Source organism: Oryza glaberrima, chromosome 1 (genome assembly GCF_000147395.1).
Source record: "Oryza glaberrima chromosome 1, OglaRS2, whole genome shotgun sequence".
In the NCBI taxonomy this organism is placed as follows: Eukaryota; Viridiplantae; Streptophyta; class Magnoliopsida; order Poales; family Poaceae; genus Oryza; species Oryza glaberrima.
Window position 1 is genome coordinate 30178645 of NC_068326.1, and position 26856 is coordinate 30205500.

General features: G+C 44.0%; 2 protein-coding genes and 1 pseudogene across 4 annotated transcripts; 1 reads left to right on the forward strand and 2 right to left on the reverse strand.

Annotated features, from left to right (window-relative positions):
• Positions 1-2003: 2003 nt before the first annotated feature.
• Positions 2004-7044, reverse strand: LOC127783811 (jacalin-related lectin 3). Of its 2 annotated transcripts, XM_052310973.1 has the most exons (10): positions 6682-7044; positions 6421-6534; positions 5679-5894; positions 4911-5363; positions 4559-4801; positions 4082-4423; positions 3727-3942; positions 2931-3523; positions 2719-2868; positions 2006-2614 (listed from the first exon to the last, which is right to left on the reverse strand). In XM_052310973.1, exons 2-8 carry the CDS (start codon positions 6421-6423, stop codon positions 3212-3214), a joined length of 1785 nt encoding a protein of 594 aa, XP_052166933.1. In that variant the 5' UTR covers positions 6424-6534; positions 6682-7044; the 3' UTR covers positions 2006-2614; positions 2719-2868; positions 2931-3211. The 2 variants fall into 2 exon arrangements, with proteins under 2 accessions (XP_052166929.1, XP_052166933.1); XM_052310969.1 differs by having other exon boundaries at positions 2004-2868.
• A 113-nt stretch (positions 7045-7157) lies between these two features.
• Positions 7158-11486, reverse strand: LOC127783827 (uncharacterized). 2 transcript variants are annotated; one of them, XM_052310989.1, is made up of 7 exons: positions 11299-11486; positions 9979-10120; positions 8938-9085; positions 8786-8861; positions 8005-8116; positions 7810-7901; positions 7158-7545 (listed from the first exon to the last, which is right to left on the reverse strand). In XM_052310989.1, the coding sequence occupies exons 1-7, from the start codon at positions 11332-11334 to the stop codon at positions 7528-7530; spliced, it is 624 nt and encodes a 207-aa protein (XP_052166949.1). In that variant the 5' UTR covers positions 11335-11486; the 3' UTR covers positions 7158-7527. The 2 variants fall into 2 exon arrangements, with proteins under 2 accessions (XP_052166949.1, XP_052166943.1); XM_052310983.1 differs by having other exon boundaries at positions 7158-7572; positions 11299-11482.
• Positions 11487-24237: 12751 nt separating this feature from the next.
• LOC127760308 (cysteine-rich repeat secretory protein 38-like) lies at positions 24238-25577 on the forward strand (annotated as a pseudogene).
• Positions 25578-26856: the final 1279 nt, after the last annotated feature.

Genomic DNA, 26856 nt, shown 5'->3' on the forward strand with positions numbered 1-26856 from the left:
GCTGCGAGAGGCTCAAGATGAAGCCTTATCCGTCAGAGAGTTGGAGTAAGATCGTATCACAGGCGGTACAGTTTCAGATAGGGATCGATCGAGCTGCAGGATATATCTCTATCCATCTTGCCGGTGCGTGCGTGGAAAGCCCTGCACAGGGATGTGGGTGTCTGGGAATTTGGCTAGTGCTGTGCTGCATGTGTGCATTGAGGAGCTTTGCTTTCAACAAGATCACCAGGAGATAGAGAACTGTACATCATGCTGGAAGCATTTAAGATACGTAGTATATAGTTATATTCCTTTGTTTCATTGATTTTTGGTATGACGTTTGGTTATTCATCATATCAAAAATTAAAATACATGTATTATTTATTTTGTTGTGACTTGTTTTTTATTAAAAAAATTAAACATTACTTGTACTTTTTTAGTATTTATATTTTTTTAATAAAACGAGTGATCAAACGTTGTGCCAAAAGTCAATGGTGTTATTTGTTGAGAGATGGAGGCATTAATTGACAAGTACTACTCTTCACAAAGTTATTATTCCATGTAAAAGTAATGCATATAATACATGTGAAAATCAGGTCACCGAGAGAAGTAGTGGCTGTTGAATATATTATCCGCTGGACAATTTTGCAATTTAGGGATACCTGACTGCTACTACTGCTTAAAAAGTTATTATTCCATGATTCCATCGCATATAATTCAGGTGGAAATAAGGTCACCGAGAGGAGTAGTGGCTGTTAAATATATTATATCCGCTGGACAAACTTGCAATTTAGTGTAGCTACCACTGTGCTCTTTTTTCTTTGAGGTTTTCTCAATTGTTTTTTTTTCAAAAGTAGCAACAACTTGGAGTTTCTGCTTGGATGGTTAAAAAACACATGCTAAAAAAATTATCCGATCGATACCGGGGGCTCATCCTGAACCGGGAGAGAGAATGAACAAATCCCCCCAACATGCCATGCCATTGCCATGGACGCAGCATGAGAAAAAAGGCCCAAAAGTGTGGCCTTCCCGGCAATAGGCAAGTAGGCTCGCGCGTAGTTTAAAATCCAGTGGCCACGAGTCATTCGAGCCCCGTCTTTCGCGAGTCCCAAGGAAGATTTTCGCAACAGCGGAGATCTCGTTCCAGAAGCGGCTCGCTTTAAGGTGGCAGTGGCAGCTCCCCCCCGCCCGACGCGACATGCGAAATTTCAGTGCTCGATCGGATAGTTGTTGGCGCCAAGCTAATTAGAAGAACCGGCCTTAAATCATCTATAGTCAATTTAGTAGTTAATTCATTCAATAGTTACCTATAAACATATACTCTCTCCGTTCTATAAAAAACCAATCTAATACCGGATGTTACATATCCTAATACTACAAATCTGGACATACATATGTCTAGATTCGTAGTAATATGTTATATTCGATTCTAGACTCTGTTTTTTATAGGACGGAGGGAATACTACACAATTAATATCTTGTCCTACCTATCATATACAGATGCATGTTGGAGTTTGTGTTGCAGCTGTCTACGAATCTATATCCCGCTGCTCTTTTCTATCCTCTCTTATCTTCTCGAAATGTGTTTATAGCTGGTTTATAGTCTGCTATTGTACCTGTTGTAAGATAGGCGAGGTAGAGGAAGAAATCCCTGTAATTCTATTCCAACTTGGCGTAATAAGTTCTCAAAAAAAGAAAACTTGGCGTAATACTACTAGTTCTAGACGAAATGCGCCACTAGTGGCTGGATGGCTACTCTACTCCATCACCGGTCTTCAGATTTGCCGACCAAACTCCCAGCTAGGGGATTGACTTTGCCTTCCACCGCTGCATCCATCCATCCATCGATCCATCCGGGTCGGTGAGATTCTCCATGACCGTGAGCCTCCCTATCACATAATATTACCAATTATCAAATGCGCCACTGTATCATTTCTCTAAGTCTCGTGGACAAATAATAAGGATCTGAAACCCTGAGGACTCTGAAAATTACAGCACATTGTTTATGACGGCGGGAAAGCATGCATTGCCTGGAGGATGAACATGGACGGGTTCTTTTCTCAGCCCTACGATTCCTTTGCTTCCTCTCCTAAGATGACCACGTCCAGAGGGGAGTTCAAAACTGTCCAGAGCGAATGCATCCGACAGGTTCGTGTGGCCCTGCGAAACTGCAATTCCTTTTGCTGCTCTGAATTCTTCCTACTTTGGCCAGAAAAAAAAGAGGGCGGCGATTTGGACGGACAGAATCACAGAATCTTATCTCTCTCCATGGATGTTCGTCGCAGCTAGCTGAGCTAGCCAGCGAGGTTTTTCATCAGGACAAATCATGGCACCGGCTAAATCACCGTCATTTCATTAGTTAAACACACCGGCACACACACGATCGTTCGTGCGTCGTGTCTGATCTATGGTGGAATATAAGTAAATCCTGCTGTGTACTACCATATTTTGGCAAGGTTCATCCAATCCTTTCAGACTTGACAGAATTTCAGTCCAGCAATTTGCGTGGCAGTACTACTAGTATAGAGTGTCCCCTAGGCTCGAATTGTCCTTTGGTTGCTACTAGTGAACATGCCACTTGCCCTGTTCCTCACCCACTTCACCATCATCCGGTTCTCTGAATCTCTCTGCAAACCTGTGTCACACAGCTAGAGTCCAAATTAGCATTGATACTCTACTCCCTCTGCATTGCTCTCTCCACCAGGTTGGGCTCAAGAACATGGCATGTTTAGTGTTTACCAGCAGCAAGCACAAATGCAGCAATTTTAATCCTGAAAGCACATCAAACGTCATGCTTCATGCATGCATTGCCGCCTTTGATGTCACCAGTGAAAGAAAGAATAACGCCAGGATGTCCTCATCCCATAGCGACTCCACCTCGGAAACCAGCTGGGCAAACGTAAGACGACTGAACCCGAAACATGACAACGAAATCGTGATCAGATCACTACCTCTTTTGGTGATCTTTGGCACGACAGAAAGTTTAGTCTGATCGGTAGGCCTATCACTTCTCTGAAAGAAAAAAAAAACAACTCCATTGCTGGAGAGAATCAAATCTCCAAACCGGACAAATAAATCACATACATTCTGATGTTTTTTGTTTCATATGGAAGATGATCAAATCATTCCAGGCCTCTGAATCTAGGAAATGCACACAGATAATAATTTTAAGTTCACATCAAAAGCATATGCTTCAAACACAAAGTTAAGAACACAATTCTGCAGAGCTCAATCAAAACAGGTACTTGGAGATGTAGTACTTATTAGAGTTGGGAGCTGCAGTTCTGTTCCTGTCACCCAGCCAGTGCTGCATGTGCACGCCAATGGCGTCCAGGTACAGGCCGCTCCGGCCATGGAACCCGACCACCTTCCCTTCCGTCGTCGCCGAGCTGAAGTAGGTCCCGACCTCCTCGCCGAACGGCCCGTACTTCCCCCGGTTGCTGACGAGAGTGATCGACCTCAGCACTCTGGGCCCTTCATCCTGGCAGGTGTTGTAGTAGCCGTATATGCAGTTCAGGACCTCGTGTGGGTAGTCCAGCTTGATCTGCACCGGCATTTTGGTGAACAGTTGATTAATTAGCATCATACAAATCTCATCTGAAGTCTTTAAGCTTTGGTTACATGAGACTGGTTGATGCTTGTAGTGCAGACAATTTCATCTGCTTTGCCACATTGTCTCGGATCATTATGAAACAGCTTGAATTTTGTTACTGAAAATAGGTGAGCAAGTTGAGTAATCAAACTCACTCTGTGTGTTATCTGGCCACCGTTGCCGTGCCTTGTGGACCAGATGGATTGGCCACTCCTGTCGTACTCAATCTGCACAGAACCGATGAAATCGGCTCTCATGATGTAGATTTGCTTCACTCCTGTGTAGACACCATCGTCCCATGGCTTGCCTCCCTCGCCACCCCAAGGCCCTGGCCCTACTGGTATTGGTTCTTTCACCACACCATATGTAACCTACACACTCACAAAAAAAAAGAAAACACACTTTTTTTCATTGGTCATAATAGTTTCACTATCAGCAACACAGAAAAAGATGTTCTGAAAATCTACTAATACTTCTTGCAATTTAGCATTTGGGACATGGTACACTTACCTCATCTCCTATTTCCCTCTGTGCTACTGCAAGCATATCGGCGTGCCGAGACGGGCTCGTTTCGGTCAATGCTCTGTCAGCTCTCTGTGACAACACCTTGCCTTCAAGGACATGGACTCCAATGCTGTCGATGTACCACCCATCCCTGCCATGGAATCCTACTATCCTACCTTCGGTCAGGCAGCTGGAGAAGAACGTGCCAGTCTCATCCCCGAAAGGACCATGGCTCTTCTTCGTCGTGTGGAATGTCAGAGACTTGATCACCGTTGATCCCATGATCATCGTCGAACTGAAGTAACCGGTTATGTGAGTTAAGATCTCTGATGGAAAATCGAATACTACCTGTCAAACAAAATCTCCATACCATCAGGACTAGTACTAGTAGCAGTACATCACAAGTTTGAAACTGAAAATTCAGAAGCTGAAGTGCAGTTTCAGAGTAATTTTTCAGAAGCTGAAATTCAGAAATTGCATCACCTTCTCAGCCCTTGCTGCCCCACTGGATCCACGCTTATCACCCCATATAGCCTGCCCATTTCGATCATAGAGGACCTTCATCGACGATATACCCAATCCTCGCGTTAAATTGATCTGTCGAACACCAGTGTATATACCGTCGTCGAATATGGTGCCGCCATTTCCACCCCAGGGACCAAATCTCACCGGAGTGCTTATTGTCATGGTCCCATTATCCGAGTAGAAACTAGGCAGTGACACCATCTGTACATTACAGCAAAATTCCACGTACTAATAAATCCCCTTTCAGCTACAATATATGTAAAGGACTCTGAACCAAGTAATCACTGTAGAGTTTCTGAATTTATCCTACCTTGTTCCAGAGAGTAGCATCCTGTGATTGGTTAGGATACTGTTCCTTGGGATTGTTGCTAGTCAGGACACTGTAGCTGTCACCTCTGTCTCTGACGGCAAGAACCATGTCATACCCAGCATTGCTATCTGCGTACCTGTTGCCATTCTTGTCATGAGGTCTCGTGATGCTCCTGAGAGCTGAAGGAGCATTGGACGACGGAGTGGCGTTCTTCTCCTTCTTGAAATGGCAGCCGATTGAGTCGAGAATCCACCCGGATTTGCCATGGAAGCCGATGACCTTACCGATGACCGCCACTGGGAGCGAGAAGGGCGTCCCTTCCTCGGAGCCGAAAGGCCCGTACTTGGAGAGGTTGCTCCCGAATGTTAGTGATCTTACGACGATGCAGCCTCCCAATGATCCGTAGTAGCCACTGACAGAGGTGAGGATTTCTTGAGGGTAGTCGAGTTTCACCTGTTAGAAACAGCACCACTTCCTCAGTCTGAAACTCAAACGCCTGCAGCCTAACGTTCTTGTCAGAGTATGTGATTTCTTCAGAAAAAGTAGCAAGACGTTCATGTCTTCTGTTTGCAGAAAACAGTAGCAGCAATGAATTTCTAGCTTAATCTATTTAGCAAATTAGCACAACTATGACATGTCCGTTCAAGAATGTTACTTTTAAGTTTTAAGTAGCATACTTGTGCAGATGGAATAAAATTGTGATGACATTGGCACATCTGAGTATTTAAATTCTCAGGTCAGGGACTTGGGGACAAAATTCAGACAAACCTGATCAGTTTTGGTGCCTCCATCACCTCCATGCTTCTCTGACCAGACTGACTTTCCTTTCAGGTCATACTCGATCTTGATGGAATCAATGGCTGCACCATGAGTAATCACGATCTGCCTCACCGTGGAGTGCACGCCGTCGTCCCAAAGGGTTCCTCCCAACCCTCCCCACGGCCCAACGAGTATCGGGTTCTTCCCGTTGAATCCTTTAAAGCTCTATTGGACATGAACAGATCATTATATTTGTGTTAGGTTCATGATACATCATGAAGTAATCCACCATCTATTAGCACTTAAATCAATATAATTGGTAGTATTACTCTTCTTGACTAACAGGATTTCTGTTATCCTTGCATATCTATGAGTTAAGCCTCTTGGTCCTAACAAAATTCTACCGACCAACAAAAGCTAAGCTTGGTTCAGTTTCTACCTTTTGCAGGATAGATATTTGATGTCAGTATGTCATTTTGATCTTATAACCAAGCAAGCTACTGAAATTCTGAAAGTGTAACCTGGAAACTGAATGTTTACTTCAAAGATATAATAAACTAGCAGGACAAACTACGAACAAGTTTCATGAAGACACTAAACATACTCCCATATAAATGTTCGTTTCCCAGAGAACTCTACATCAAAGAACCATCTTTTTTATTTCCATTCCTTCTTTTTGCCAGCACGCACGCAATCATTCATACATGCAGATAAATACACACAAGTTAATGAACAAACAGGGAGAAATTACCATGTTCCGTTGGCCAAACAAAATCAACTGACGGAGAGAATTGACTAATTAAGCTTTTTTCACAGCTGGTGCCAAGTGATGAGCTTACTATTACGACAAGAAGCACTCACCTGCCTATTTATAGTGGAACCGGTAAAACGAGGGCCAGAAAAAAAAAAGAGCAAGCATCGTCAAAATTCACAGAGCAGCTGGCAGCCACTGCAGCGTAAACGGCTCAAGAAACTTGAAAGCTACTACTGGGGAAGAACTGGATTCGCTTACCTATAGGTCTTCTGCAATTTGCGTATAGGTCTTCTACGATTTGCCCGGTTTGATTCACGGGACGGAAAGAAGCTTTTTTTTTTTTTTTGTTGCCCACCGCTCGCTCTCATCTTTCGTGATTCCCGGCGTTCACGATGGAAAACTAAAGTTGGCACCCGTGTTTTCCTTTTCTGATTATATGAGGATTTCGAGAATTCTCTTCCCATTGTATTGTCACTTTCTTGTCTGCTTTCCTTCATCTTTTGGGTTGAATCGATCAGTTGATGTCGTGAAATGGACGGCATGAAAAACATCAATATTTTGTAGAAACCAGCATCAGGCATCAGGCATAGCATCAAGTGCACATTCTAAGAAATTTTTGAGAATTCTCCTCCCATGGTCTTGTCACTTGCTCTGCTTTCCTTTTATCTTTGGTTGAATGGAACAGTCGATATGGTGAAATGGACGCCATAAAACACACCAATAGTTTGTAGAGACCAAGTATCAGGCATAGTAATAAGTGCACTGCAGATTGGTTCAAACTGACGATATCTCTGCACGAACATACAGAATAGCTCAAGGTTCTGATATGTACAACTTTCGATGGCGTCAACGGGTAAAGGGGAAATGGGGAACTGTAAATGAGGAAACAACAGTTATACAACATTCCTCTTTCGATGCAGATGATATTGTTGGTACACCACTGATGATATCGTTTAATCCAGAAGGCGGTTCTCTGAATAATATGTGCATGAGCATCCCGTCGCTTGCTTTCACGCAACTGTTTTACACATTCTGAAGGGAACTCTGGTGGCCATAGGACTGGAGCCCTGGAGGTGATCTTTCTAACGATTGATTGGTTGCACCTTACTTGTTCAGAAAGGCCTTCAAAGAAAATGGCGGGTAAGAATCCTGCTCCAAGAGTTGAAATGTCATGTATGCATAATGATGTTAAAGCACACCAATAGTTAAATAGAAGTTTAAGTGGACTGTAGTAACTTATGATTATGGAAAAACATGCACCCCAATAAAAGAAATAGCAATAATTAAGATAGATAAGAACAAAAAAAAAAGATGTTCAACAAGATACGATGCAGCCGTACAGAATCATGATTGATCGTGAGATGAAGAAAAAGATAGAGATGTTACCTTGCCAACTTCCTGCTGTAGGTATTGTCTAACCACAGTTGCTTGCTGTATCACTCTCTCCAATGATGAATATGCTGGTCGATTAGCATGTGCTGTCATTGATCATGAGACAAAGATCACAATCGTGTCATCAGCGGATGAGACCACAGCAAATAGTATCTTAGAACATACCAAGAACAATATCTTAGAACATACCAAGAACAGCCCGATTCAAGCTATCTGCAACATTCTGCCTGTACTCTGGGCTTAGTAGATGAAACATAGGTGACTTCTCAGGCTCTTCATAAGCTAGGAGGGCCATAAAGTCCTATACATATAAAACAAAAGTTAACTTTTCATAGTATTCCAAGCATAGCATTACAAAGCAGCCAATCATAAGTTCAATACACAAAAAGTATGTCACCATATGTTCCATATTTATTTTGTTAAGCGGCACCTCTACTTCAAACGTTTTCACCATATTTTGCATTTAATAAATATAATACCCAATGGCCGGCGTTGATAATGATGGACTACCTAACATCGGTACTTGGATAGGACAGTATAGCACCAGCAATTACTAAACAAATGCAATACAAAAACCGCGCTGCCATTTAAATCTGATGTATTTAATAAAGATAACAAAATACATGATAGCCCAGAAAACAGGCCGACATAACTTTGATGACAAATCAGATCTACAAGGCGGCAACATAGGGCAAATGAAGGTGTGCCAGGTACCAATACTGTTTTGCAAGTAGCTAAGTACTTGAATAGAAATCTATATCTCATGCATAGTGATAAACTAGATTCACCATACTGAAAGTTTTTTCAAGACCAATATTTTTGTTTTGCCTCTTTTGTATGGGTAACAAATGGTAGTGAAGTTCTTTAACATCATTGCCAGTTCTCTAAATTGATGGCCTGACAAGAAGACAGAATTTGCATGACCTGAAAACTGTCTAATATAAGCATATGTAGGTTTAGGAAAAGTTACCTCTAGTTTCTCAACGTACTTGGGCACTTTCCCAAATGGCGTCAACTTTTTCTGACCAAACTCAAGAGCTTCTGTGCTGTCAGTCAAAACATCCAGATTAATCCAAAATACATGGCACAGTTATTTTTTTTTCCAAAAATAAAGCTACTTACCATTTTCTAGAACGAACTAACTCAATGAAGTGAAGACTTAAAAGATCAAAATGCAAATCCATATCATTCTCTAGCAAGTTAGGTGCCAACTCTTCTGTCAGGTCTATAGCCTTCAGGGCATTGCCTTCCAACACAAAACTAAAAATCGCTGAAAGAAACCAAAACAAAAGCGTTAGATGCAAGTGCATGCGACTAGACAAATGGAATGCAGATGCATTTTTTAATACTGGCACAGTGTACATGTTCATGATAGATTAGATACAATCCATATTATCTGCTTTAACCACCAACTATTTCAAATGAAGTTACAAATTCCATCCAAGATAACAGAGCATCGGAAATTTCCAGAAACCCCATAATTATTAATTTATTATTTCTAAGGGCTATATTTAATCCTAAATCCATGTTGCACAAGAAAGTTAGGTATCCTTGTATGAGGAGTATAGAGGTAACAGCACAGTAAAGAGTCATACCATGAAATAAACCCTATATTAATGGCATGCTATTAGAAAAAAACCTATCTTACACTTTGTACGGAAAAGGTACTAAAGAATAATATAGCTATACACAATTCTATTACTTCATAACATGTGTAACTTATGTAGTAAGTGTTCAATAAAACTTGCATTTGCAATTATGTGCAACAGAGATCACATCCAACAAGTTCAGTAATGATTGACAACAAACAAGTAAACAAAAACTGCATCTATACTGAACTGAAATGACTCCATGTCCCACTAGCTAAATTATGCTGCAATTCCATTGATGGGTTGATTTTACAAAGATTATTTCAGCTAATGAACGGTGTCGTTAGCACAGCCTTTTTGTCCCTAAAACAAGTGAGCTGAGAGCACATCTTTTATTAGCATGAAACTTGAAAGGGAAGCTGCTAAGGATTGTGTAGACAAACAAAAACATGAGCATTCATAAAAAGATACAAATGAACTAACATAACAATATAAAGTGCTTATGCAGCAATTTTACAAGTGTTGAACATCCAAAGAAAGATACAAGATTCAGTGTTGATATGTGAATAAATACCTTTACGCTTATCTACATCCACAGTGTAATCAACAGGCAGTTCCAAACCAGTGCTGGATAAGAATGTCTCAGCAGTCTCCTTAAAACAGTTGTGCATAAGATAAGACAACACTATGTTGCGGACATCGTTATCACTCACGGACTGGAAAAAATGAAAATTTAGTGTCAATAGCAGTATATACCTTCAATAAATACGAAGGTAAACATAGACATCCAGTGTTAGCCGAAATTTAGAACAAGAAAACTTTCAAGCCTCGACAAATGACAGTTATAAGTAGGTTCTGTTTATGGAAAATATCAGCAGTGATATTATTATATACTTGCTTAATGAACACAGCTACATTTATGATCTTTGCAAACAAAAAAATATGGCATATTCATGCAACTAGCATTGTCAATAATGATTTGATGCTAATCGAGCGATGATAAATGCAGAAGTATCTATGAGCAGATAGCACAGACCAGCATCTGATTTTAGGGCAACAACAGAAAAGACTTCAACACCACGTTTTCGCTAGCTTTGGTGTCACATCAATTTGTGGAAAAATATCAGGCATACCCCTTTTACCTAGATTTTACCAAATGGGCACTACTGTCTAAAATGCTCCAGTATCCCAAGGTCTTATTCAACAAATGCATGACAGAGAAACATGTGCACTGTTGGTTCAAACTTTACACTCAGCACAACCTGTTCAACAAGGATTTCCCCCTGGAGTATTGCTGAAGAGAATGACACGTTAAGCTGTGGTTGCTGGCATGGCATGGCATGCCGCCTAAGTCATAACCAGTAGAATGCCAATTCATTCTGCTGGATTCCAGCGCTCATGCCAATTAATTCCGCCCGATTTCAGTAAAATCCTATCTTTTTCTGCACTAGAAGCCACACATAATGAAGAAAGTTCCTGATTTGACCACTTCAACCTACCTCATCGTGGAAGTACTGATTTTTTTGCACTGCAAGCACCTTATCAACAAATTCCCGATCTTTCTTCACCAAAAGCCCTAGCATGAGCACCCCCAAACAACCAAACTAACCATCGCATCCTCCCCACTAAACGGATCCAACCTACACAAGAAAGCCGAATTCGCACCCAGACGGAGAAAAGATCAAGCAGGGGCACATAATGGCAGCGCTCGAAGCAAACAAGATTCGCTAAAGCACCTACTTTGCCCCCCTCCTCCAGCAACAGCAGAGATGGGTTCCTAGAAAACCTACCTACTAACCAACAAGGAATACTTAAAGCAATCGAGTTGTGAGAGGTAATCAAAGATGAGGTGGGGAGGAAGGGCGCAGGGTGCGTAGGTAGAATGAGAGCTTACGACGTTCTCGTAGAGGCGGGGATCCAGGTCCATCATGGCGGGAGAGGCGGAGATCCGCGGCGGATGCGAGGTAAAGGGGGGACGCGGGCAGCAGGAGGAGGAGGGGAGAGAGGCTGCCGTGCCGCCGCGCTGCCTGCCTGCCGCTGGGGAGGCCGAAGATTCCCAAAAGGGGATTTTAACGAATTTGCTAAACTACACTATTTAAGTTACACGAGTGCATTATTTTTCTCTCCTTCTGTCTTGGGAGAGTCTCTTCAGGTTATTAACGACTTTTCTTTCGACGACTTGAAAGAAAAAAGAGATTTGGAGTTTAAGAAAAAAAAAACCACACACCTCTTGCCACTATCCTATTCTCTCTTTCTAACAACTTAAGGCGGGACAACAGAAAATAATACTACGACCAAAGAAATAAGTCCATTTAATAATCTCATGAATTTTATTTGTTTAAAACATACTCCACCTTTTTTTACTTTATAGAAGACTATCCAACCCAAAAACTTTTAATTTATATCCCTTCATCTAAATCGGAATGATTTCCACTTACGTGAAACTAATCTTACAGTCTAACTTACTTATTGACTATATCAGCCGACGGTAAGGGCAGTTCTTTAAACTCCAGTGCCTCATGCTTCATATACTCCGCATAGGTGAGATTGAGTTCTAATAACGTGTTAAGCTCCTTCGTCGAGTTTCATGGCTCTAATCATTGTCTTATCATTGCAGATAAGCTCCAGATCCACTATGTCTTCTTGTTGAGCTTCTATCGTTAAGCTCCATATGAACTCTCTACATCCTCGAACTCCATCACCTCCTCCTCCACAAGCTCACAGAGGTGAGCTCGCAAGCTCAAGCATCTCCTAGCTTTATATCCCCGAGCTCATTCATTGTTCGTTGTCGTCTCGTGAACTTAATTATCCACCCCCACATTCACGAGGTAGGCACCCCACCTAACCTCCATGTACTAGATTCTCCACCGACCTTCAACTCTACCATTGTCTTTGTGACAAGCCCCAAGCTCCACCGCAGCCATGGCTCTCCCCATCGAAGTCCAAGAGTACAGTAGTAGCTTGAGCTCGAGACACGTTGGATATGTTTAGTGTTAATCTATGTAAAAATAATTAAAAAAGAAAATTGTTGGCCACTGTATAGCGTGGAGCATTGTAAATGAAAGTGCATCTAGGCCCCTAATGATTTTGGTGATTAATTACAATGCGATTAGAGAGGACTAACATTTTTATTTAAGCAAATGTGAAGGTTGTTATGTCCTCAATGAGTTAGCGTAATGTATATCCCGCCGAATACGTTGATGTGATGTGATGCGGCAAATGAGCAAATGGCATTTTGTACGTTTTCGTTTTTCTTGAGTTAATAGGAAAGCCGCACTATTAAGAGGGATGATGCATTTACATACGAGGAGTGATCAAAGTGCTCAAAATCTTTTTTTTTAAAAAAAAAAAGTGTTTCTCCTCAGTTTGGTGTGTTCTGGATTTTTTCGGAGTTTTCCGAAACTCATTTTCGGACTTTCCGAAAACACACAGAACCAGTTTTTCGCTTCTAGAAATTTTCGGATATGTCCGAAAGTGATTTTCGGACTTTCCGAAAAAGACTGCGAAGGCAAAAGTGGTTCTGTATATTTTCGGACTTGTCCGAAACTAATTTTCGGATTTTCCGAAATTCTTCAGTAGAGTCATTTTCGCTTCTGTATATTTTCGTACTTGTCCGAAAGTTATTTTCGGACTTTTCCGAAAACATCCAGAACGATGTTGTTGGTACCGGAAATTTTCGGACCTGTCCGAAAAGTTTTCGGAATGTCCGAAAAATCCTTCGTTGACTTTGCTGTTGGTGCTGGGCTGGAATTTTCGGACATGTCCGAAAATCTTTCGGAATATCCGAAAATCTCAATTATTGTGCATAACGGGCAGAATCTGGGCTGTGGCTATAAATAGCCCCCTCCCCTCACTTGTGAGGGCTGCTGGTTCCATTCCAATCATTTGTGCCCTTGGCTTGCTCTCTCTCTCTAGCACTTTTGAGCCTTGCTTTCTTGTTTCCCCTCTCACCCGTGTTCGATTTGGATTTGGTGTGAGTGTGAGAGTTGTGGATTCAAGCTTGTGTGAGTGCTTGTTGTTGACTTCGTGAAGATTTGTGAGCACTTGCATCATCTCCAGGAGTTCTTCGTTTCATTTGTTACTCTTGGAGGTTGAGGACTCCTAGGCGGCTAGGTGTCGCTCCCGAGCCACCGATCTACTTGTGGTTGGCCGGGAGAAGTTTGTGAAGGTCGGATCTCACCTCCGAAAGGGAAGAGATACCCTTAGTGGAAGGAGGAGTGCTTAGTGCAACCTCTTGAGGAAAGGGTTAGCTAAGACCCGACTCTTAGTGAGCTCCTCAACGGAGAGTAGAATCCCCTCAAGGATTCGAACTTCGGGAACAATCTCGTGAGCTTCATCTTTGGTGACTTTACTTCCTCCCTCTCCACTAGCTTTGCTTGTTTGAGCCGCTATAGGTCTAGTTGCTGTTTGTGCTAGCATATTCTTGTTGTAGGCAACTAGATCTAGGATTTACTTTGCTGTTTGTGCTGACTCCGAAAATTTTCGGATATATCCGAAAATTTCGGAAATATCCGATAATTATTGCTTCCGCTTTTAGTTGATTTTTGAATTAGCCTATTCACCCCCCCTCTAGGCCTAATTGACACTTTCAGTAAATGCTGTTAGAGCAAGTTTAATAATAGAGCCAAGTATGAGCTTATAGCTTATATTAGGTTAACATGTATAGTAGATCAGCCATAAGGTTATCTCTATTTTTCTCCTCCTCTCTCTATCTCTCACCTTTGCATTTAATGTATTTATCTTGAAGTATGTGAATGGCTAGCTCTTGTATAAGAGTCAACCCTCTTTATTTTTTAAATTATCTTTCTTCCATATAAATTTATAGTCGGTTAACAGCCTACTATTAAACTTGCTCTTAATCGTCTTCACGGCTGCATGAGCGTGTGAGGCCGTGATAGCACCGGCGCCAGATTAGTCGCCCACTTTTCTCTCCCTTCTCAATTTTTTCCCATCCATATAAGAATAAGATGATATGTCGTATTTTGGAGCATGCATGCTGAATCAGTTTATTGTATCCGCTCTAAGTAATTTTCATGGTGTGATTCGTGCACAGGGGCGGATCCAGCATGGGGGCAGTGGTGTCTCGAGCCTCACTACTGGCGTGAAGACTATGAGAACCTCCACGAAGACCCCACTAAATTTTTTTACCATACGTAGATGGGTTGGTGGACTATAACTTTATGTAGTTTGCTCAGATCATACTGTTATTTTTTTCTGGATCCGCTGTTGTTCGTGCAGTAGGTGCGGGCACGTGTCCACCAAGTCGGACATGTTCTGCTTCGGGCCTTCGAGGTCATTGTGCTCATGCGAAGACCGATGCCGCCAACCCCCATCACGGTCCAAAATTGCTGAGCTACGTAAGCACACGCCTGACAAAAATCAAGCAGCACCAGTAGATACTAGTACCCTGTAGATGAAACACGCCTCACTACACGCTGTTACAAACTGCACACCTATAGATGGCCATATGGCCCGCAGCCCGACGGCCCGGCCCAAGCATGGCCTAGCCCGTCAGTGTTCGTGCCCATGCCGGCCCGGCCCGACAGCCGGGCCGTGCCTGGGCTCCCGCAGCAGCACGCTGGGCCGGCACGGCACGATGGGCCGGCACGGCCCAGGCCTGTATAACGGTAGGCACGACCCGACGAGGCCCATCGGGAGCCGCCGCCGCGCGCCCACGCCTCATATATAAAGGCCACCGCGTCCTCTCGCCTCCGCCAGTCCGCCTCCCTCACAACCCTAACCCTAACCCTAGCTGCCTCCGCCGATCCACGCACTCCGCCTCCGCCTCTGCCTTGACCGCTCCGCCTCCGCTTCCGCCTCCGTCGATCCACGCCTCCACCTCCACGCGACCACGCCTCCATCTCTCCATCCCTCTCCGTCGCCGTCTCTGATGAACGCCTCGCCGGATCTACCACCGAGGGTCGCTGCCTCGCCGGATCCGTGACCTTGTCTCGTCTCCGCCTCTCCAGTCTTTGGATCGTCGGTCGTGCTCTCAATTTCCTCTTTCTTTTTCATTTTTTTTGCCGCTCTCGCCCGCTCGCCGTTTCTCCGTGAGCTCTTTGTCACATCACTCCCCAAACCCAGTCTCTGCTATCTTCTTCTCGTAGATCCGTCGATCTCTATCATCAACGGCAACTCCGATGCTTCGGATGCGCAGGTACACCGTACACACCTATATCTGCTCCTCTCTCCTTTCTTGGTTTTCTATGTTTTCTATTTCTCTCCGGTCCCTAACTGCTCTCTTCTCTCATTCTATGTGTGTTGCAGGTCGCTGAGCGGTAGCCGCCGTTGAGGAACCGGAGTGCCGACGATGGACGATCCATCCTCTTGCAACCATGAGTTGAGTTTGATGGGGATGCGAGGTGATGACGAAGATGACTTGGAGGAGGAACGCGTGCAGGTGTTCGGAATCACTTCGTCACCTCCTCACTTCGATGGGTCGCAGCCGGAGACGGAGCCGGAGCCGGACATGGACGGTACCGGTGGCGATGATGGTGATGGTGGCTCAGGCGCGCCGTCCGGCACCGACTCCAGTGCTACCAACAAGCGGCCAAGATCATCCAAGGTATGGGATGACTTCGAAGAACTCTTTGAATCACGCAATGGCGCGAAGGTTCGCGTTTCTGCTAAATGCAATCACTGCAAAAAAAACTTTGTCTGCTCATTCATCTGGTGGCACTGGTCATTTGCTTAGGCATCTCAAGTCATGCAAACATAGAACTGCTAGTAATTTGTCACAGTCTATGCTTAAGTTCAATGCTGATGGTACTGTTCGTCCATGGGAATATGATCCTGATTATGCTAGAACTGAGTTGGTTAAATTGATTGCTGTAGAGGATCTACCATTTAATTTTGGTCAATCTCCTACTTTTGAGGAGTACATTCAGAATGCTCATAACCTTAGATTCCAAGCTGTCTCTAGGCAAACTATTAGTAGTGATGTTTTTAAGTACTTTGACAAGAGTCGTGCTATGCTTATTGAGAGGTTCAAGTCTGTTAACTCTGTTGCTTTGACATATGATATATGGTCTGGTAATGCTAAGGAGGATTATTTAAGTGTTGTTGCTCATTTTGTTAATTCTGATTGGCAATTAGAGAAAAGGATTTTGGGTCTGGTGCTGATTGATGTGAAGCACACTGCTGAGAATATTTCTGAACGTGTGCTTTCTGTTGTTGAAGAATTTGGTTTGACTGATAAGGTTTTTTCTATTACTCTAGACAATGCCTCTTCTAATACTAAGGCAATGGATTTTCTAAAACCTAAGTTGTCTGCATATGTTGGTGATTTATATTTGCATCAGCGCTGTGCATGTCATATAATCAACTTGATTGTTAAGGCTGGTCTAGAAGTTTTCAAACCCATGCTTCAAGATTTTAGAACAGCCATCTCATTTGTGAATGCATCTAAGCAGCGCATTGCTTTATACAAAAACTGGTGTATTGCTAAGGGTGTTCGACCTCGTAAGTTTGGTTTGGACATGGATGTTAGATGGAATGCAACTTATCTAATGCTTAAGCATCTCTTCCCACATAAGGAGCTTTTTTCATTGATTATTGAAACTCATTATCCTAGGGAAAATGGTAGACTATTGCTTACTGATTTTCACTGGACAATTGTTGAAACTGTGCTTTTATTCCTTGAACAATTTTATGATTCAACTGTTATTTTGTCTGGTGTTTATTATCCAACATCTCCATTAATTATGCATCTCATTCTTGAGATTGCTGGACATCTTAACACTTATGAGAATGATAATAACTTTAGAAATGTTGTTGTTCCCATGAAAAGTAAGTTCTTGGCATACTGGTCTGAGATTCCATTTCTGTATTCATTTGCTTTTATCTTGGATCCTAGGGCTAAGATCAGAGGTTTTAGCAATGTTCTACAAATTATGTCACAAATTTTGACCTCTGATTACTCTACTTATTTAACTGAGGTTAGGGCTGCATTGTCTGACATTTTCTCTAAGTATGAAAGTAAGTTTGGTGCTGTGAGATTGCAAAGAACAACCCCAGGTAGTACTGCTGGTAAGAAAAAGACAGCCTGGTAAAGATTTTTGATGCCACTGATGCACTTGGACATGGTGCTGGTGCTAGTCCAGGTTCTGGACTTGGTGCTGGACTTGGTGCTAGTGCCAGTCCAGGTTCTGGACTTGGTGCTGGTCCATTTTCCAGGAGAACTTCTGCTACTGCTTTGATTCAGGCTGTTTCTTCTAATGCTAACTTGAATGCCTCTGAGTTGTCTGCCTATCTTGATAGTGGCACTGTCAACCAATTCGACGATGACTTCAATATCCTAAACTGGTGGCATGAGCACAAACACACATATCCTGTTCTGTCCATATTAGCTAGAGATGTCTTGACTGTTCCTGTTTCTACTATATCGTCGGAGTCTGCTTTTAGCTTAACTGGCAGGATCATCGAGGAGCGACGACGACGTCTAGGTCCTGACATGGTGCAAGCTTTGGCATTGATCAAGGACTGGGTGTAGGCAGACAAGAAGTTGCAACACACTGCTGAGAATGTAGAGCTTATAAAATCGTTTGAGAATTTATGTCTTGATGATGTAACCAGTGGCAGTGCCACTAGAACTGGATGATTGTACTAGACTTGGACTTTAATGTGATAATTAGATGAAAGCTGTGGGATGCACTCTTTTTCCTTTCTAGGGTTTTCTCACGAGGTGTGAGTTTTTACCTAGAAAGGTTTTTAATGAGGCAACCATTGCACTACACAGCTACTATTATTTTTGAAAGTGTTTGTGACTGATCACTTGAGTTTGAACTGTGATTTGTGAACTGTTAGACTTAGTATTTGAAAGTGTTTTGTGATTGTGGATTTGTGACTTGAGTTGTGAACTGTGAGACTTAGAAGTTGAGTTAGTGACTTGAATTGTCATACTGCACATACTATATAACTTGTGAATTGTGATATTGTAATCTGAGACTTGTGATATTGTGATCTGTTAACTTGTGAATTGGATGGTTTTGTGCTGATTTTTGTGATGGACATGGCATTTTCGATATGTATGTGCAAAACTGAAGTGAACAAGTGGCAGTTAGTGTTTGGCGTGCCTAGGCTGGCCCGGGCACGGTGGGCTCAGCGTGCCGTCGGGCCGGCACGGCCCGACACGACTGCTGTCGGGCCGTGCCTGGGCCTGAGGTTCAGCCCGTGGGCAGGCACGGCACGGCACGAAGTGCCAGGCGTGCCGTGCCGGCCCGATCGCCTCGGGCCGGGCCTGGGCCGGGCCGTGCCGGGTGGGCCATATGGCCATCTATATGCACACTCTTTCTCCCCTCCCGTGCCTCAGGCACGGGTATGTGACAAATGAGGTGCCGGATCGGTATAGCGGAGGCGGTACATTGGCGACGCGGCGTCGCTGGGCGGGGAGTAGCCTCGTGCCGAGATGCTCAGCTGCATGCAGAAGAAATTTAACCGGGGCTCCGGCCCGACGCGTCGGCCGCGCGGAGCTGATGCTGAACGACAGAGCCACTCCACGTCCACATCGTCGCGGCATGCAGGTTATCCCTCGATCTCGGCCGGCGTACTACTCCCGCTATCGTAAGTGAGACCACGCTCGGTGGACGGCGCCTCCGTTCTGGCGGTGATATCACTACAACGATCGACGGCCGTCACCCACGCGAGGAGGGCAGCCACCAGCCGTGTCAGCGAACGGCGTGACGATCTCAGAGCTTGAGCCCGGGTAGTTAGGGCCTGTTTAGCACAGCTCCAGCTCTAGCTCCACCCCTCCTGGAGCTGGAGCTCAACCAAACAGTTTTAGCTCCATCAAAATTGGGAGTGGAGTTGGGTGGAGCTCTCTCACAAAATGTACTAGAGTTGTGGAGCTGGGTTTAAGCAGCTCCACAACTCCACTCCAGACTCAACTCTTGGAGCTAAATTTAGAAGTTGGAGTTGTATCAAACAGGACCTTAGAATCGTAGTACGCGTTAGTGTTGCTCGTACATAGGGGTGATGTAGGATCAAGGAGGCCGACTAGAGGGGGGTGAATAGGCGGTTTTAAAACTTAATGGCACTTAAACAAAACTAACCTAAGTTGCTAGGCAAGGTAAGGTGCAAGGTTAACTAAGCAACTAAGTTAAGTTTTGTAAACCTAGGTGATATAGGCTCAAATATGTCTCTATGAATGTAAATAGCACAAATGTAAATGCAACAAATAAATGAGACAATAGACAAGGAATTTTTCACCGAGGTTCGGAAACTCGCCGGTTTCCTAATCCCTGTTGAGGCGAGCCCAACTCCACCGCTCAACCACGAAGCCACCGCACGCCCCCTTCGTCAAGGGGTGGGCAAGGCGGGAGCTGGCCCACGGAGAGGACTACCCAAGCCTCGATCACTCGGGGCAGTTCTTCCTTCATTCCGAAGGTGGTGAACTCCAAACCACTCACAAACGGCGCCGGGCCTCCTCCACAATCTCCTCGGAGAGGTCACCGGGCAACACCTACACAAGCCGTCTAGGAGGCGGCAACCTCCAAGAGTAACAAGTCTAGGATGCTTGTCGAGGATGATCAACTGCCACACTAGCTATAACAATGAAGCAATGCACTTGGATTGGCTTAACTCACTCTCTAACACCTCACTAGAAAAACTAAGTGCACAAGGGTGTGAGAGCTCTTGCAAGGGTTCAAGATAATGCAATGGAGTGCCAAAACCTTACCCTTGCTGCTGGGGAGTGGGTATATATACCCCCAACCACCAAAACTAGCCGTTGGAACCGAAATCCCCAACTCTGTGCTCTGCCGGTCAGACCGCTGTTGTGAGGCCGGTCAGACCGGACTACTTTGTAACGGCTAGAAAACTAGCCGTTACAGGGCAATCATTGAGCCCACTCAACCTGGTCGGTCTGACCGCAGTGTAGTGGCCGGTCAGACCGTCCACGGCTTGGTCAGACCGCCGTCGGCTCGGTCTGACTGGTTGCAGCTCTGGTGGCTCTGTATCGCCACCAAAAACCAGACCAGTGGGGCCGGTCAGACTGGCCTTACCACGCCAGTCCGACCGGCTAACAGGCCCGGTCAGACCGCGGTTCACTTTTCAGCTCAACCGACCGTTAGTAAAACGACGATATCTCTTGACTCGGGTCTCGGAATTTGGCGTTCTTGGACTTTATGGAAAGCTTATTCAAAGGGCTATCCAACACATGAACAATCCATCCAAGAAACACACATTTTCTCAGGGAGAAAGGGCTCACACTCCAAAGGATACTCCACCGGACATAACCACATGAGGCTACCCAAACCTATAGGATTTGCCCACATCTCTCTTTGTTTAGGACTTGAGAAAACTCACCACACTTGGCTAGACAAGCCCACCAAATACACCTACATGCATATGAACTAATATGGCACAAGATCATCCACAAGCTCACTTCATAGACCCCTCTTGATAGTACGGCGCCTATCTAGCAAATCCAGTCTACACCAAACACCAAGACCGGGAAAAGACTAAGAAAACATTCTTAGCTATATTATACCTTTGCCTTGCGCCATCCATCTTGGGGTTAAGCTTGAGTCAAGATCAACACTTGTGACCATTTGATTCAACCATGTTTATACCAAGGTATTTACCATCATTCGTCAAGACTTTCTTCTCATCACAAGCTTGATTTCATTCTTACCAACATGGCGATGTCCTTGGCTTGGTGACCATTAACCCATGGTGTCATCCATTAGCCTCATCATAGTGGGACCTATTCCTTTTCACATCTCAAAGGAGAATATTAGTCTCAACAAATCGGTTGTCATCCTTCACTTGATGACCAACCGGTTGCATATGAAAGATATGGATATGTTTGTTGAGTATTCATTAACATCACAAGTGTCATATACTCGTATGCAACCTTAAGTGCAAAGATCCGATATAAATAATAGGTGAACAACATGGATCTAGAACATGCACAATAAATGTATAGGATTTGCCCCCCCCCCCCTAAATATATGCATACAAATAAATATACAAGAGATGCAAGTGTATGCATAATTAGAGAATGACCAATGGGGGTTTATCCTATACACATAGAGAAGGCATATGTAGTAAAGATGTAGACCAACATAAAACATATACATTCATGGTCTCCATGTTCTTAATGTAAATGAGACTAAATAAGATACGACTCGAGTAAACATTAGTCTCACACTTATATAACAATAACATGGAAATCATATATATGAACCTATCAAAAAGTAGGAGATAAGAAGTGGTACATATCGTTTTATCTCCATGCATTTCATCCTTATCATGATTAAGGTCCATCACTAAAGAATGCATATCTACCACATCTCATCATCAGGAAATAACCTAGTTAACAACTTATGAAAAAAAGAGGTTAATCCCATAAACATCGGTTTATCATCTATCATCAAAGCAACAATTACACAAATTGTTTAATCCAAGATCTTTCAATCTTTTCTCTTTTTGGTGATAGATAATAACCCGATATAAACAATATAGAGAGATGGGATGAAAGATGATTTCAAATCAAGGTAGAGATCTTATAATAAACAAAATATAAAATAAGCTCCCTCTCAAGATGTGCATACATATGGATACAAAGGAACACATATGCACATAATCAATCAAGATTAATGACGGAGCTCACACTATATTTTGGATCCACAAGAGAGACCAAGTTAGAATATGTGAAGTTTAATACATACCTCTCATCATTTTTATTTTCATATCCAAACGAGACTAGTCAAAGAGAAGCTCATAAAAACATTAGTCTTATATTATTAGATTTGTCATTAATCACCAAAATCAAATTAAGACACTTAAACTTACATGTGATGAATAATAAGGTCCGAAATGAATTTTGTTGTTTGGGGTGGACCGGCCTATGTTGTTTGGAGAGAGTGCCAATTCGAGCATCTCAGCTCAGGCGAGTGAAGAGAGAACGCCAGTTCGAGAAAGGGGCGGTGGCAGCTTCGTCGTCTTTGCATGGCGAACTTGGGAGAACACCTTCCCCTTCCGGTGCCATTTCGAGCAGTGGTGCAACGTGTGCAGCCGTGCAAGCCGGTTTCCTAAAAATGTAGAAAATACTGAAAAAAAAGGCTAAAAAAATGGGGAAATTTTCTAAAAATTTTGGTCCATTTCCTATAAATTTGATAACTTCACATTGGCATACACACAATATGCTATACAAATTCATAGAAGGCAATAATTTAGAACACATATGACATTTCACGCACAATTCAATATGCATCTTGACATCCTTCACCAACCGTTGCCCAAATAGAATGTCCACCATCTAAATTAAAGCCCATTAGTACAACTTTAGAGTTCAGCACATAAAAGTCTAAAGGTTAACGCTAGGCGGGTTTATTCTAGCTTCTAGCATGCGAACACCTCCTTAGTTTTTTTTTAACATTTTTTTAACAAGGATGACATATTTGGAATTCAGCATTTTTCTAAAAAAAATTATATGCCAATAGGTTCTACCTATACCATACTATTTATAGTATTTTTTTTCTAAATATTTTCACTTTTTTTAATCCAAATTTGAATTTGGAAGAAACCCATCGATTTAGAGGAGAACTATTGCCGAGTCACGTAGAAACGTTGGTTTTTAGCAAAATCCAATCGAATTCATCGGTTTTGTGAACCCTGATGCGGAGCAGCTAGTTGGCACCGTTGGGCTAGCAATAGAAGTCGTCTTCGCCCTTCTTGTACACATGAGAGTTGCAACTAGAAGACACAATACAAGCCTAACAACAGTCTTTTCTTTCAGTTTATGCCAACGCGTATAATGAAATACCTAAATGATAGGGTTGAAAGTTATAAAATTTGTGCTGGAAGTTTTAAATCTTGGGTAGAGTTTTTTGTTTTTTCAATAAAAGTTAAATTTTTAGTTGGGCATTTCAGAATTTGAAAGTTTTTCAGATCCGGGTAGATGTTTTTTAATTTTTAGTTGAAAATTTCAAAATTTGAGTTAAATGTTTTAAATTTGGGAATAGTTTTTTTAAGCTTTCAATGCAGAGCGCTTAAAGTTTCTTATTGTGATTTGGGTTTTGCAAATTTGAGTATAAAATTTTGAAGAAAAAAACGGATTTTCAAAATTTGAATCTCTAATCGCCTTGTTCTTTGGATGGTTTCGATTCGATCGAGAGGCGTGGCTTCAGCGATATTGCCTCTCAACAGGCAAGTTTTCCTTTTGCCACTGACATGTGCAATGCAAGCTATTGCTAGCAATACTCGGAACGGGAAAAGCGCCAATAATGGCCCATGAAGAAATGGTAACTCTGCTAAGCCACCAGAGGATGGACTTGCGTCGAAGTTTCGTGCCGAGCGGATCAGATCAACCAGGAATGGCACCTCTCTGCTATACCTAGCATAAACATAAGCTCACCAAAATACAAGCGAGTAAGGGGAGAGAGGGCCAATTCGAGCAACGGGTGGTGACCGGCCGCGTCGTCGTCTGCAGCGAGCTAGGGATCAGTAGAACGTAACGCGCCCCCTCCTGATTCTCGAATCGGCGTGAGCCTTTCGCGGCAATTGCCGGTTGCCATTCGCACGCTGTGCTCGCTTGCAGCTGGTGCAATGGCGCGTGCTACCCCCAGCCCTCAGGTGCCATTTCGGGTAGTAGCGCAACGGCTCTGTCGACCACTGCTCACACTGGTAGGCTGTGATTAGGCTGTGTTTAGTTCCTTCCAAAGTTGAAAGTTTGGATTGAAGTTAGTATGATGTGACTAAAAAGTTATGTGTATGACATGTTGATGTGATGGAAAAAGTTGGAAGTTTGGATCTAAACACAGCCTTAGTTCCAAAGTTTTTTTCCAAACTTTCAACTTTCCATCACATCAAACCTTTCATACACACACAACCTTAAAGTCACATCATCTCTAATTTCAACCAAATTTTAAACTTTGGGCTGACCTAAATACAGCCGTAGTCTGCTCCCGCCTCCTTGACTCCTTCGATCCGCCCATTGCCATAGAACACACCTTTTGGTGTCGTGCCATCCATCGCTCATGGCGCTCAGAAAGCTTTCCTCCCTCCTCCTCGTCGCCCAGCTCCTCCTCGTCGTCGTCGGCGGCGCGAGCGCCATTGTAGCCCGCGGTACTCAGCTCTACACGACCGGCTACTTCCCTCAGATCGACTGCTCCCCGGCACCGATGGCGACGTCCACTGGCAGCAACGGCACCGCGTTCCGCGCCAACCTCCTCACGCTGCTCGCCAGCCTCCCCGACCAGGCCGCGCCGACGGGTTTCGCCTCCATGCAGGCCGGCGCCGGCGGACGGGCGCCTGGCGGCGACGACGACGACCGCGCGTTCGCTCGCGGCGCCTGCCTCGGCGACTCCACGCCGTCGCAGTGCCGCGACTGCCTCGCCGCCGCCGTCATCGACGTCGCCGAAGGCTGCGGCGCGGACACCCGCCGCGCCGGCGCGTGGCTCAGCGGGTGCTACCTCGCCTACGCCGACACCGACGCGACCTCGCCCCGCGAGAGCGCGTTCCACCGGTGTTTCTTCGACGGCGACATCCTGCCGTTCAGCGACAACCTGGACCCGACGTTCCTCGACCTGGCCAACGGCGCCGTGTCGGCGCTCGCCGCCGCCGCCGCGAACCGGTCGGGGTCGGGGCGGACGATGCTGGCGGCGACGCAGGAGTTCGACGACGGCGCCAACACGGGGCTGGCGGGGAGCGTGCTGGCGCAGTGCGCGGCGGGCCGCGCGCCGGCGGACTGCGTGCAGTGCCTGCAGGACTCGGCGCGAGCGATGCCGAGATGCTGCTGGAACGCATGGGGGCTGGGAGAGAGCGTCGCTGTCGCGCTGAGCTACGACTGCGTGCTCCAGTTCACCATGCACCTGGCCTCTCCGGCGGCAAGCCTTGGTGGAGGAGCTCTCCGTCCGTTTGCCCTCGCCGTTGGAGCAGCAGCGCTAGCAATAATCATGTAGTAGCAGTAGTCGTCATGTTCGAATCGAGTGAAGACAATTTGCAGTAATATAACCACCTGTAGATAAGCTTTCATGGAGTCATGGTGCTCGATCGAGTAGTAGAAATAAATGGTCATATGTAGTACTAGGGATTATGTGTTAGGATAACAGTAGCTTATCATGTGTGTTTTGTTTGCAAAATGCTATGCCCAGCTAGCCGCTAGCGTTACGAGCGTCCACCGCCAACCCATTCTGCAGGGTGAAAGATTGGACCCCTTTGTGCGGCCCATGGGGCGGTGAACAGAATCACCCCGCACGACGCACACGCGTTCGCCGCGCGCGCGCGACTACGCGACCGTGACCGCGACGCGGGCATATTTGCAAAAAAAAAAAAAGAATTTGTGAATAAAACTTTTATATACGTGTTTTTACCGATCTAAAAGCAAAGACTGAAAAATAAATTTCGATAAAAAAACCCCTCAAAATTAACTTTAAATCTAAGATAGAAAATTTAAGTTTTAGCTGATAAGTATAAGCATAAGTGAAAAGATAAGGCTTTTGAGGGCCAGTCGTGGTATCGGGGCAAGGCGGGGATGTGCCGGACTGCCGGTGCGCCACCATACACTGTGAAACTAAAAGAAAATCTCACAATTCACAACTATACGTTATGAAATAGCCTGCGGCTAACTCGGATGCGTAGGAAGCAATGGTGACCAGTTTGCCTTTGCCATCACAGGAGTGAAAACAATAACTGAAAATAGAAATGGTAAAAATAAAAAAACGATTTTATTGTTCTACCAACCGTTTCCTTAATTTACCAAAGTCTCATGAAAAATGCTACATTTATAATACGGTAATCACCGTATTTTTAAATATCTCAATATTTATCGTCCATGTATCTATGTGACCCGTGACCCGTAGTTTTGAGACCCATAAATATTTATCAAATTTCTAATTTGAGTACCAGGCTAGAGGAGAGACAATATTATATAGTCATGTTAAGTTAAACATCGAGTTTAATGTTTTCGATATTCATTACTGGTTTCCGATCGATATCGACATGGTTTTGTTCATGTAGTCACGTTTTCAGTATTTTTGATATCATTTTGTTTTCAGCCTCATCGTTATCGGTTCGTTTCCGAGAAATATATGATTACTTAAACGGCTGATGCGTGTTGTTTTCCAATCGTTTCATCCCTAGCCATGGCGTTGCAAGCTATTAATTGCTAGCAATGCTTGGTACGGGAAGGTGCAGTAGTTAATGACCCATGGGAAAAGGTTTTTGGAATGGCCAAACAGGATGCTTGGCGTTATATTAATAAAAGGAGTTTATGCACATAGCAAGAGGTAGAATAAAAAGGAAAAAAATGTATATTACTGACAGCAAACATGCTTACACGTTAGTCCATCTTACTCCCCATGACAACAATCTCGCAATGTGTTTTGTGCCGGCCAAGTTTCAACAACCCCAACTCATTGACCCATGAGAAATTGTTAAACTGGTAACACACACCATAGTCCATAGGACTTTTCTTTTTGAACGAATCGACGAGCGCCAATTTTATTGA